The sequence below is a fragment of the Spinacia oleracea genome, chromosome 3, assembly GCF_020520425.1.
Source record: "Spinacia oleracea cultivar Varoflay chromosome 3, BTI_SOV_V1, whole genome shotgun sequence".
Taxonomy (NCBI): domain Eukaryota; kingdom Viridiplantae; phylum Streptophyta; class Magnoliopsida; order Caryophyllales; family Amaranthaceae; genus Spinacia; species Spinacia oleracea.
The window spans coordinates 104042962-104056642 of NC_079489.1; the positions used below are offsets into that span (position 1 = coordinate 104042962).

The 13681-nt window shown below is 36.7% G+C and overlaps 2 protein-coding genes across 2 annotated transcripts; both read right to left on the reverse strand.

The window, feature by feature from the left end:
• Positions 1–6029: 6029 nt before the first annotated feature.
• LOC110775021 (transcription factor bHLH30) lies at positions 6030–8625 on the reverse strand. Its single transcript, XM_056840618.1, has 2 exons — positions 7817–8625; positions 6030–7029 (listed from the first exon to the last, which is right to left on the reverse strand). Exons 1-2 carry the CDS (start codon positions 8423–8425, stop codon positions 6523–6525), a joined length of 1116 nt encoding a protein of 371 aa, XP_056696596.1. The 5' UTR covers positions 8426–8625; the 3' UTR covers positions 6030–6522.
• Positions 8626–10926: 2301 nt separating this feature from the next.
• LOC130469938 (uncharacterized) lies at positions 10927–11481 on the reverse strand. The gene has a single exon (XM_056839473.1). The coding sequence runs from the start codon at positions 11479–11481 to the stop codon at positions 10927–10929; it is 555 nt and encodes a 184-aa protein (XP_056695451.1).
• Between the last annotated feature and the right edge of the window lie 2200 nt (positions 11482–13681).

Sequence of the window (13681 nt, forward strand, 5' to 3'; positions counted from 1 at the left end):
ATCTTGACAGAGTAAATGCGGCTTTGTTCCTCCATAAGTTCGATTTCTCGGCACGACTTGCGTGGGGTTGTGAGCTTGAGATCGCTCATCGAATTAGCCAATTCGTTAACCCCATTGCCATCAGTTTAGCATAAGGGTCGAAAACCCGCACACTTATCCTCGAGGCTACTTAGGAGAGCTTGAGGTTCAAAAGTAATGAACCTCCCTCTCCAACTCTCAGGGATAGACTTAAGGATGAACTCCGTGACAAAGTACTTGTGAAGTGCCCAACTTCTGTACCTTTCAGGAGTCATGCCTCACACATCATAGCTAGGGAAAGGTTGTTCAATGACATAGTGTATTCCATTAACTTTCAAAACTTCGACAAGTTTCTCTTTCCATTCAAGAAAATTAGTCAAGTCTAACTCGACATCCAGAATTTCAACTGATATGATTGTTGTTATGTTTGCGACCATTTTGATTACTACAATTGAAAATAATTTGCAATAAATAACCATTCATACAATTCAATAACTTTGAAATAAAAGCAAAAACATGCAATCATTAAAGCTATTAAAACATTTCATTCATGCAAAAAGCAAAACCATGGTTATTTAAATATGTACGCAGACCATATTTAAAACTTTACATTCAAAGATAGAACGGTACGCATACCGTATTTAACTATCCTAAATTGGCCATACTAGTCACTTGGAGTACCTGCATTACATAAAATATATATTCTATGCATTCACCCATTCGTGTGCTAAAACGAATGGCCCATGTAAATATGCAAGTATTTACGTGAATTAATTAAAATTCACGTTCACATAAACGCGTCCTAAAAGATTAATCAATTTCCAAATTATTAATCCTTAGACTTTATTCTAATTAAAATTGAATTTAATTAAAATAATGCGACCTACGAAAATAATTAAAAATAATTATTTCATTTTAATTTCATTTAGTGGCTCCCACTCAAACCAATAATTATTCCGGATAATTAATTATGAAATATTAAATTAAAACTCTCGGCCCGGCCCAAGCAAATAAAATATTAAATTAAATATCACATTAGCCCAAATTAATGCAAATATACGAAGCCCAACGAAATAAAAAAATTTCAACGAAAAAACTCCGGTTACGTACTTGGACTTGGCTTGCGCCCAGCCCAATCCCTTGCGTGTGGCCCATTAGGCGCACGAGCAAGCTCGCACACCCCCAGGCCTTCGTGCGCGCGCGCGCCCGCAGCTGTCGTTGCCCCTGCGCTGCGCCGTTGTGCCTTCGTGCGCTAGACGTCGCATGGCCTTGTGCCTCGCTTCGTCGCAGCCCCCGCAAGCAATGCATGCCCCTTCCTCGCCCAACGCGCACGAGGCACGCAGCACGCTTGCTGCTGCCCGTGTCGCTGCGGCTCGACCAAAGCACAGCAGCCCCGTATGGCTCGACGAGCCATACGTCCACCATACTTGTGTTCGTGCCTTTGGTTCGTGATACGGACCAACTCAATTAAAAATAAATTTAATTTCACGAACTTGCATTAATATTATTTTTCAATAAGTTACGATTTTTATTTTCGAAAAACAACGATTTTTAACGATTTAATAAATTCCAACGACAATCCAATTTCGTAAAATTATTAAATCAAGGGCTAACAATATTCAAACTTTTAAAAACGAACGAATCAACATTAAAGTTTGAACTTTTAATTAATAAAATCCGAAACTTTAAATCGTTCATTAACATTTAACTTTCAGATTTTTAATAATTTGGTTTAAGTGCGATTAAAATTAACGAAACCATTCAAAATTTTAATCCAGTAATTTTTAAAATTAGCCACTGACCCATGAAATTATATCCCCTTTCCCAATTAACCGAATTATTAAACCAGAATTAATTAAAATTCAATTAGGGTTTCAAATTTTATGAATCGGGGAAAGGCAAAATTAGGGTTTATACTTATCGGAAAAATCTGAAATTTTTACCATAGATCAAGAATATACCCAGCAACATTGTGTCAAATTTCAAGAAATTCCGAGTAGTACGTTTAGGTCGACCTTTTAATTGAATTATTGTCCGACACTTTTAATTTTTAATGAAAAATTAACAAAAACGCCCAAACAACGACACTTCGAGGCTTGTTTTTGCAATTCGGTTCTCATGAGTTGATCTTAGAAAATCCTTTTCAATCAGATTAGGGATTTAAAACTCGAAAAAACGAATATTTTTTATTTCGGACCTGATTATTACACAATTCATCCAATAATTCGTAAAAATTCCGAAAATTCAACAAAAAATTCAAAATTTTCGACAGATGCAAAAATAATAAAATCATGCTAATTCATGCTTTGAATACATAAGGCTCATGATACCACTGTAGGGGAATACAGTTAAACATAATAATATGTGAAGAAACAATCCCCAAAGCCAGGAAACATGTATAAAGCACAGATTAAGCAAACTTACATTCGAAGCGTGTTTTCCACAATAATATGTCAACGAACACGAACAAAGAACTCCACTTGTCGTTCCTCTACTTGGTTCACCGACACGTTCAGATCCGTCTTGATTATCGTAGCTTAGACAATCGATCAAGATACTTTGCTTTTGGGATGAACACACCTTGGAGCCACAGAGAGAATTAGGGTTCTCTGTTTTCTCCTAGGGTTGTGTGTATTGTGCTGTGATTAGTTGGAAAGAGGTTAGAAGGTTATTTACATAACCTTACTAACCGACCAAGCCTTGAGGCAAGGCCGGCTAGCAAGCCCCGCACGCCATCACACGGACACGCACAGCAAGCTGGGCTGTGGGTCGCGCTGCTGCTGCTGCTGTGTCGTGGTCTCGGCCCGCACGCACACAGCTCCTCGGCCAGGGGCCTCGCTGCTGCGTTGTGTTGCTTGCTTGCCTAGCGCGCGCCCATGGGCCTTGAGTGCTTCGTGCACTCGGCTCGTGGGCCGTTCCTCGTATTCACGACTTAATATATTTCCGATATATTATTTATCGTTTCGTATACGACGAATCACCGTCGCACGATACGATTTATTCGTCTCGCCTAGCTTACGAATATTTGTGATACAATATACGATTCCGATGCAAGGTCGTATCGTATAATACGTTTTCCAAACTAATTCCCGAAAAGCTATTAATTGAATTTCTGATTCATTTAATCCGTTGATCTGTTACATGTCATTGGTGCGACCTTGTAGGTTTAGTCAAGAGTAAGTTGTGAGTTCAATATCCATTAGAACTCACTGATCAGAAGCATTGCTCCAGCTAGCTGTTCCGATCACTTGATCTCACTGAATTAATTGTTCGCAATTAATCTGAACCTTGGTATCAGACTTAATTCACCTTGGGTGAAGGACATATTTCCTTCAACAAGGCCTCTCGGAGAGTTAGATACTATAAAATGCATGGCCGTGCTCAGAGTGGTTAAGGCTTAACCTTCTATAAAAGTTTAACAGTTGATCTCTGTAATCCGAGAAACACTTCTGGACCTAATAAGGATGGCTTGGATCTTACCTTATGTTCAGTAAGTAACACTAAGTGACAAAGGAATGTGAATGCACACTTGTCTGAATGACAAGTGGGAGACTGAAGGAAATATGTCCTTCACCCAAGGTGCATTAAGTCTAAATACCAAGGTTCAGATTAATTGCGAACAATTAATTCAGTGAGATCCAGTGATCGGAATTGCTAGCTGGAGCAATGCTTTCGATCAGTGAGTTCTAATGAATATTAAACTCACAGCTTACTCTTGACTGAACCTACAAGGTCACACCAATGACACGTAACAGATCACCGGATTAAATGAATCGAAAATTTATTTAATAGCCTTTCGGGAATTAGTTGGAAAACGTATTATACGATACGACCTTGCATCGGAATCGTATATCGTATCGCGAATATTCGTAAGCTAGGCAAAACGAATAAATCGTATCGTACGACGATGATTCGTCGTATACAAAACAATAAATAATATCGGAAAGATATTAATCGCGAATACGAAGGGCATCGGAGTTGCCGGCCCGTCGAACCAAGCACGCAAGCGTGCAAGGCCCAACGAGCCAGCAAGCTCGCGAGCAAAGGCGAGAAGCCAGCCCGCGTGTGGGCGCGAGCACGCAACAGCAGCGCAAGCAACGAGAAGCGACGAGCGAGCAGGCCCATGGCCCAGCTGCTCGACGCGCGCGCGCTGTGGGCTTCGGCCTGCAGTGTGTGTTGTTGGGCGGTGGGCTGTGGTCCGTGTGCTCGTGTGTGTGTGGCCGGTCAAGGCTTATTAGTCTTGGTCGGTTACATAGGTTATTGTATTTTCCACACAACACACAATTCCATACACACTCAAACCCTAGAGACTCAGAGAACCCTAATTCTCTCTGTGCCTCCAAAGTGAGTTCTTCCCAAAAGCAAACTATGTTGATCAATTGTCTAAGCTACGATTATCAAGACGGATCTGATCGTGTCCTTGAACCAAGTAGAGGAACGACAAGTGGTGTTCTAAGTTCGTGTTCGTTGACAGATTATTGTGGAAAACACGCTTCAAACGTAAGTATGCTTAATCTGTGTTTTATACATGCTTCCTGGCTTTGGGTATTGTTTCCGCACATGTTATTATGTTTAACTATATTCCCCTACACTCTCCACCACCATCTTTGTACAAGACACTTTCCCAAAAAAACACCCAACATTGTTTGGTTCTTTAAAAGAGCTCACAAGTCTCTGTTTTACTATTTGGTGGTCTACATGTCCATAATTATTTTCTTTCATAATTAAAGTTACTCTCCACTTCTCAACAAGAATAAATTCTCGTATGAGTTTTGGCCCCTTCAAAGGGGGCATGATATTAATCAACTTAAAGTATTAGCTCAATAGAGATAATTAACTAGTCTTATATGCACGCGAAAGTAAATAGAAAGCAAATCATAAAATAATTAAAGAGGAAGATGATTGACTTTTGGACGTAAATCATAGATTGATTAAGGAGCTTTCCATATTTTTATTGTCTTTAATTTATAATTGTTGTCAATTATGTCTAATTTGTCATTTTGTCCATGTAATGAGTTATTATTAAGTGCACATTTTAGGTGGGGAGGAGTGGAGATAGATTCATCGAAAAATCTGATGAGGGTGGTTAGGTTTCAGAGCCAGCAAGGTCGGTGAGGAGGTTGAGAGAAACGTGGGAGGTGGAGTGAGTGTAAAGCGGGATTCTTCGAAAATTTTAGAGACTTGGGCGGGATATTTTGGCCGAGATACATTTGGTTTTGCTGGCTTACAAACACGTGGAACCCACATGCCTTTCCTTTTGCATATATCGACGCCTTAGATCGTCGAAATATGGTTTCGACTCTGGAAAGCGTCCTTAATTGCAAATTAAGTATTCGCGCCCCGTAAACCCTTGCGACCCTTTCCCACGCCGTCGAAATTAATCTGTCTAAATATGAACTATTTTTTTGTAGTGGCATTTTAAACTATTATATGTTGTAACACCAAAAGTACAGTTATGGTAATGACTTTAAGAGTTCCATTGTAAAATAGTGATACCATCTATAGAGTACACATTTTTTTTTTTTTTTTGATTTGCCGCTACATTCCAAAAGTAACATCCAAACGCAACCAAAGACAAATAAAAGACAGAAAACGAAGGGGGAGAAAATATGACATCTGCCTCTATGAAATTCAGCACTAGGTTTTTTCTGAAACACAATTAAGAGAGACAAATTGGTAGCTTACATAAGCATCTTGCAATTAAGAAGCATACAAATTAAAATCATAATAATGTAAAAATAAATATACGAAATTAATGTATAATTTTATGAAGGAATGAATAAATTCACCCACATCACAATTACATGTGGTGATGATGATGTCTAATCCCATTCTCTTTCAACAAACCCACTACCAAACAACATATATTATTCATCATCTTTCATTTTACTTCTTTTTTATTATTCAAATTTCCCAGCTGCTATTTTAAATAAAGAGTTCCAAAAATATAATTGCAATCAAATTAATTTAATTTGAATAAATTTCCATTTTTGGAAATTAAGGGTAAGGTATCTCTCTTGACGAAAAAGATATATTTCCTTGTTTCTTTCTTCTGCTATAACAAACCTTGCTCTCATATACTGGAGTAGTACCTTTTTCTCCGACTGAACAAGCATAATGTTATTACACTACAAAATATCATCATTCTAAATTGTCTTCAAATTCTGATGCATGGGAAATTATACTGATGATGAATTATAATACTAAGTGCAACACTCAAAAGAAAAACCCCAATTCAAGCTATATGATCATACATCTCTCGTCACTTGAGAGAATTCCAAATGGCGGTATATTGATAGTAATAGTAACATGAAGAAGATAAGATACGAAGAAGCAAAGCTAGGCACACCCATGCAAACCCAAATAATACCCAAAATTACAAACAAACAAAAAAAAAAAAAAAACCATGCAATTAATTAAGGTAGGTCATCTTTGTTAGTATAAAATGTTTCAAAGAGACCCTAGCTAGCTTGTTAATAAAATCCATATTAATTATGTAGTTAATTAGGAGATGGTAATGTTTGTTGTCCTTTGCCTCTTAGGATTACCGGAGGCGGCAGACTCGTCCCCACCGCCGGATTTTTCCATGACCGCCTTTAGCATCTCTTGTATTAAGTCAATAGAACAATGGTCGGGTGGTGGTTGTTCGTCATGGTCATGGTTATTTTCATTAATATTGTTACTATTATTATCATGGTCACTATTATTAGGTTCATGGGTGACAAATAGTACATTCTTAACCCTCCCACCTAGGGTAGAAATCTCCGCCTTTAATGTCTTTAACCTTAGGGTTTTTAGAGCCTTGATTAAATCCGGCAATAAATCAGAACGGTCATCGCAACACAATGAAGCCTTGATGATAAACCTCCCATCTTGCTCATCCGAAGCTGCATCCACCGTAAGCTCGTCGCTTTCCGTTGGGATGACGCTAGTTTCTGCTATTACGGAGGTCTGCCTCCGTAGCTCTTTTACGTGTTGGATCACTTCCGCCAGCAACGACGCCTTGTCCGTCTAGTAAAAAAGACAAAAAATAAAATTAAAAATAAAATACAATCCAGATTATAAAGTTGAAATTTGATTATTGTGTCAGTGGATTTCCTAGAAATGATTTGCAAGTTTGACTCATAAAATTAGCACTTGCGCGCGGCCGGCAAGAGTTATTCATGTAAGCTTTTCTACCTGGTAACTGGTTCCTCTTTATCATATCAACAAAGCGACATCAATGCTATCTAAATCCTTTTCTCACCATCTTTTTCAAAAAAAAAAAAAATCCTTGGTTTTATCACTAAAAAACCACAAAACAATGTTAACAAGTTCCCTTTTAATTCGTTTCTAAAAGATGTTAAACATTTTTTTTACATCAACTCACATTTTCATAATCACTCTTTACTATATATATTAACTTTTTTTTACACTCAATGACTACATCAAGACTCTCTCGATCATATAGAGGAACGGAGGTAGTAAAAGATAGAAATATCCCAAAAGAAAACAAAGGATATTGCATGACCATTATATGGTTGGAAGTTGGAACATATATATTAGTGTATATTTAATCCTCATGTGAGTACAAATATATGAATATCCATGATCAAATAATTCCAAATTGTTCAAGTCATTTGTAAAATCTGTACCAAATCTTAAAACAAGTATACCCAAAGTTTTGATGCCATTATAATATGAAATCTCTTGCTACGCGTGCTTGTTTAAATATAAATAAATTCAAGTAATGATGATTAAAAAAATAAAAGGTATGATCTCATGAAAAGGGTTATGGAAAATTTAGATGAAGACTTACTTTAGTGGTGCTAGGCAACAAGCTCCTTAACTTAGCAAGATGATTATTGATCCTTTCACGACGGCGGCGCTCCGCCTCACTGTGACTCTTAGAAGCAGCAAGAGCTTTAGCATCCATGATCTCTTGTGCAGTCATCTTATTGAGCTCAGCTTGAAGTCCAAAAGGGGCTGAACCAGGCTGAACCATTGGACCAAGGGCATCAGAAAGAAGGCGAAGATGATCTGAGGAGGAACCCTCATATGCAAATTGTAGAGAATTAGAGGGCCTTCTAGTAAACAACCCACCATAAGAAGATGAGGATGGGAAAAAGAAGGGATCATGTGTTTGTGGGAAGGAATGAACTTGTGGAAGATCCCATGGTAAGATATGAGGTTGTGCCGGCATCGGCGGTGGTGGAGAGTGATCTTGAAATACCATTCCTGGCCTTCCACCACCGCCTCCAAAACTACCTACAAATGGATCAGAATGAGATGTTGTTGCTTGGTGATATTGTTGCATTTCTAGGTTATTATTAAGGATGATGCTGTTGTTTTGTTGAGGGCAGTCTTGGTAATCTACTTGTAATTCTTCTTCTTGTAATTCTTGAATATTATTTCCACTTCTATTCATCTAGCAAAGGACATAATTCTTCAATTCATTTGAAACAGAAACAGAAACAGAATGAGAATAATTTAAAGAATTTAGAATAAAAGAGGGTTCGCTTTCTTATAGGGTGAAAGAGGAAAGGGCCAAGGAAGAAGAAAAGGGAGAGAAAGGGAGACACATCTTACTTGATGGGGGTGTTGGGTATTGTCTCTTTTGAAGAAAGGATGTCTTGTTTATATATATGTATCAGCCTTTCTAACCATCTAAGTGGAATTTCAAAGGTTTTTTTTTTTTTTTTTTCTTTTTTTAAGGAGTGATGACTTTAATTAATTAACTCAAACAAACAATAAACTATGCCTATCTTTTCAGTTGTGCTTTGGAGGTACTCAATATCTGATATATATATTCGGGTGTATTTAGAATTAAACAATTTTAATTATTTTCCAAAATATAGTCAACAAATACTATACAAATTTATAAGTAGCATAGATTTACAACTAAAACATCTTATATGTGAGAAATTATTGTACATTTTTCCGGTCTCCCTTCTATTAGTTATACCTTATAAGTGTCATGATGATTATAGATTTATAGCTAGTCTCTTCTACAAGTATATAATTAGTGTGGAGCACTAGGTAGCAATTCGGCTTTCCTTTCTTTTTACGGCAATTTTGTGTCTCTCTTTTGTGACCCTTGAGTTGCTATCAAATAGTGGAGGGGTTCTTTTAATCGATTATATGCAAAAGAATATACAGTTTGTTTCCTAGTGATTGGTTGAAACCGTATAGTTGCACCTTCTTTCTTATCTTGTACGTATACTGTTGTAGGTGCATCACTTTTGGGATAACGCAACACATAAGACCGCATAGACTCTAAAACACTATACTATTATTTCCAACTAGGTTAAGTCCGGTCCAAATACATGGTTGTTAATAAATAATTTGTTTATTTTTCTTTCCTACAAATATATTAAAAAGAATTTTTTTTTCATTAATTGAAATTAAAATAGATTTTGTCAATTATTAATGGAATAATAAGAGAAAATTACCAGTTATTGATTACAATTACAAAGTGATGAGTAAGGAGAACTATTTTAAAAGTATAAGATTTCGATAAAAATATTTAAGATGGAAATAAAGAAGAAAAAAGTTTATCAGGATCCACATCAACGTCGAATCTGATCTGATACCTGATATTAGACCGCATATATGATCGTGTTTCGGATTTTTAGATAATTTTGTTGAACCCACTTTTTATCCCTTGTTTAAATGCATAATGCATATAATGTAATAAAACACAATACAAAGTCTCTCAAAATCTTCAATACCATAAAAACAATTATAGAAAAAAAACTCTTGTTTGGGCATATATGGACGGAAACAATTATAAAAACAACATACTCTTTCGATTTAAATATATAATAATTGATTGATTGACAGTTAGTTATTGATTTTGGTAGTTAAAAATGTGCCAGAAAAATTCACGCAAATAAATAACACGTATTATTATTGGTATTAACATACATCTTTTATATTACATAGTATAAAAGATGTATGTTGCTATATTTTGAAAAGAATATAATATAAGGATATTTTATAACATGTATTAGAAATAAAATTTGATAGATAATATCAATTATATAAGAAATGATTTTCTATCCAATAAAAAGTAATGATATGATTTTTTAAAACATTCTCCTAAAAAAAATCTTTATAATATGGTGAAATATTTTCAGCAAATTTTTTTTTTTTTTTTTTTTTACTAAGGACTCACCGGGATGTGACACTTGTCATTCCGAGTGTGTCTTTTAGTATATAGTAATAGATTATGTTATTAGGAGTATTAATTACGTGATTGAATACTCGTGGTCTATACCGCTCCAAAAAACTAATCTCATTATCAACAAGCTATTTATAACGGGTTCAAATCCCGTCTTTTATTAAAAAAAAAAGGTTCTATGACAAGGCATGTAGACTTGTCATCAACTAGCCCAAAAAATCTAATAAATTAAATCATCAACCTGACCTTTGCGATGGGATAGTTAATTATGACGGACCCCTTTCACAATGGGCTTATAACGGGTAATCCGGTCGTAATTGTTCATTTACGATCGGAAATCCTATCATTAATAACCTTTCTTCTATTAGTATATTTAAATATGTTAAGATTTCTCCCCAATTACCCCGTTTAAACCCGATTGATCAGTTGAATTATATGTTACAAATTATTATTCGGGAACTCATATATAACCTTCGTGATGTTTGAAGTGGTACTATATATATATACTCCGTAAGAGCACACACAATCTTAACATGTAGTTTGGGTCAAGTGATAATTAACATGACAAAATGACTACAATATTTTTTTTTTTGCTAAGCAAGAGAGGATATATTAATTAAGCAAAACATTACAACTTAGGCTAAACCAAGTGATACAAACCAACTAGGTTGGACTCTATCAACAAGGAATTAGCAACTCACAGCTATACAAGGCACACAAACAAAAAGAACAAGGCACAAAGCCCATTACAAGGTTATAAACCAATCATAATCTCTCTTGCTCACAGTTTTTGGCAAAACTACTTGAATTCTGCCCTTAACCAATTGCTTCAAGCTGCTCACAGTGTGACTAATAGTGGGGATTTGATTATCCCAGAAGCTTGCATTCCTGCTCTTCCAAACCAGGTACACAGCAGTACCAATAGCAGCAAAAATAACTTGTTTTCTGAACTTAGAAACTCTGCTATGACCAATCTTTCTTACCAACTGATGCAAGGTACCAGCCATAGGAACACCCAACCACTGCTGCATTGCTTGCATAATCTGATAGCTGAACTGACACTGAAAGAAAAAATGGTTGTGATCTTCATCCTGCAACCCACAAATCAAGCATAGAGCAGATTGACTAATCCCAATTCTAGCTAATTTAGCTGTAGTCTGCAGCCTACATTGAGCAGCTAACCAACAGATGAATCTGTGCTTAGGGGTGAGCAATCTATTCCAAGCTAATCTATCCCAATGCACCCTAGGTTTCAAATCCAACATTTTCTCATAAACTTGCTTCACTGAATAATGAGCCATGCCCTCCAGGTCAGACAGAGTAAAAAACTACTTAAGCTTCTCCTTAGTAACACAAATTTGTCTCCAATACCAACTAGCAGAAGAGCTAGGTTGGTAATCCCACCAGTCCCCATCTTTGAGGTAAACTGAAGTAATCCACTTGATCCAGATATTATCCTGCTTCTTAACGAGAGCCCAAACATATTTACCAATGAAGGCCATATTCCACAGAACAACATCCCTAAAACCCAAACCACCATGCTGCTTGTCACAACAAACCTTATCCCAAGCTATATTACTTGGTTTCTGGCTGAATGCTTGTCCACTCCACAGGAAGGCTCTACATATCCTCACAATGTCCTACAGCACAGATTTGGGAAGGACATATATCTGAGCCCAATACATATGCAGACTAAGCAAAACAGAATTGATTAGTTGCATTCTGGCAGTGTAAGAAAGATTCCTTGAGCTCCAGATCTTAATCCTAGTGATAATTTTATCCACTAGATGTCCACATTGAGCCACAGTAATCTTTTTAGAACAAATGAGAACACCTAGATACTTGAAAGGCAAAGAACTTCTGGAGAAACCAGAAACATCAACTACTCTTTGAACTTCACTCTCTGGCATACCATGACAATACACAGAAGACTTCTGCTGATTAGCCTTTAAACCAGCTGAGTTTGAAAAAAGCTTGAAAGCTTGTAACAAGAGGAGAATAGATTGATAATCACCCTTACTGCACAGGATCAAGTCATCAGCAAAACAAAGATGAGTGAGATTGATATCTTTACATCTTGGATGAAACTGGAAATGAGAAGATTCACACATTCTGCTCAATATCCTAGACAGATATTTCATACATATGACAAACAACAATGGAGATATAGGATCCCCCTGCCTCAACCCTCTTTTGGATTTAAAAAATCCATGCATACTTCCATTCAACATCAAAGAGAACATGGGAGTAGTAACACACTGCATTACCATTTTCACAAAAGAGCATGGAAACTCCAGATAAGTGAGCATTTCATACAAAAACTGCCAATCAACTGTGTCATAAGCCTTCTGAAAATCAATCTTCATGAGACAACTAGGTTTGACTACCTTCCTGCCATAATGCTTGACTAAATCTTGAACAACCATAATGTTGTGGACAATAAACCTACCATGAACAAAACCACCTTGGTTTTCCAAGATCAGATCAGGTAAAACTTGTCTTAATCTCCCACAAAGGACCTTTGTTATGCACTTATAAATGGTGTTACAACATGAAATTGGTCTGAATTCACTCACATCTTTTGGACATTTAGTCTTGGGGATGAGAGTGATGACAGTATGATTCACCTCCTTCAAGAGCTTCCCATTCTGTAACATATCCAGAATAGCTGCTATAACCTCATCTCCAACAATATGCCAAGCATCTTTGTAGAAATAAGACCCAAAACCATCAGGACCTGGAGCTTTGACTCCTGGAATAGAGAATAAAGCAGATTTAACCTCATCAGCAGTGTAAGGGGCATTGAGAATACTTTTGTGATGGTCCTGACACACAGGACCCTGCTGAACTATTTGTTTAATAACAGGAGTTCTGTGGTCATGAGTGGTGCCTAATAACATTCTGTAATAAGCTAAAAAGGCTTCAGAAACCTCATCAGTTGTGTCTTTCCAATTTCCAGTCATATCACAGATACTGTAAACTTGATTTTGAACTCTTCTAGCTTTTATGCTTTGATGAAATAGAGCAGTATTTTCATCTCCTTCTTTAAGCCAATTAACTTTAGCTTTTTGACTTAAGAATACCAAGTATGCCTTATGTTTATCTTTATATTCTTGTATAGCTTTCAGCTCAGCATCAGCTACACTTGCATCAGTAGGATTGATATGTAATGCACTTTGAGCATTCACCATTTCCTGATAGGCCTTTAGATCTGCAGCTTGAACATCAGTAAAGCCAACTTTATTCAATTCTCTCAAGGCTTGCTTAACTTTCTTAAGTTTACAAACCAATCTGAACATTTTACTTCCATCTATGTGACTACTCCAAGCCTTCTTGACAGTTTCAGAAAACACATGAGAACTCTTCCACGTTGTAAAGTACTTGAATGGTTTCCTCCCTCCATCACTCCTAGGGTACACTGTCAAAAGACCAGGTGAGTGATCAAAATGACCTTCAGGCATAAAGCAAACTTCAGCAGCTGGAAAGATTCCTTGCCATGCT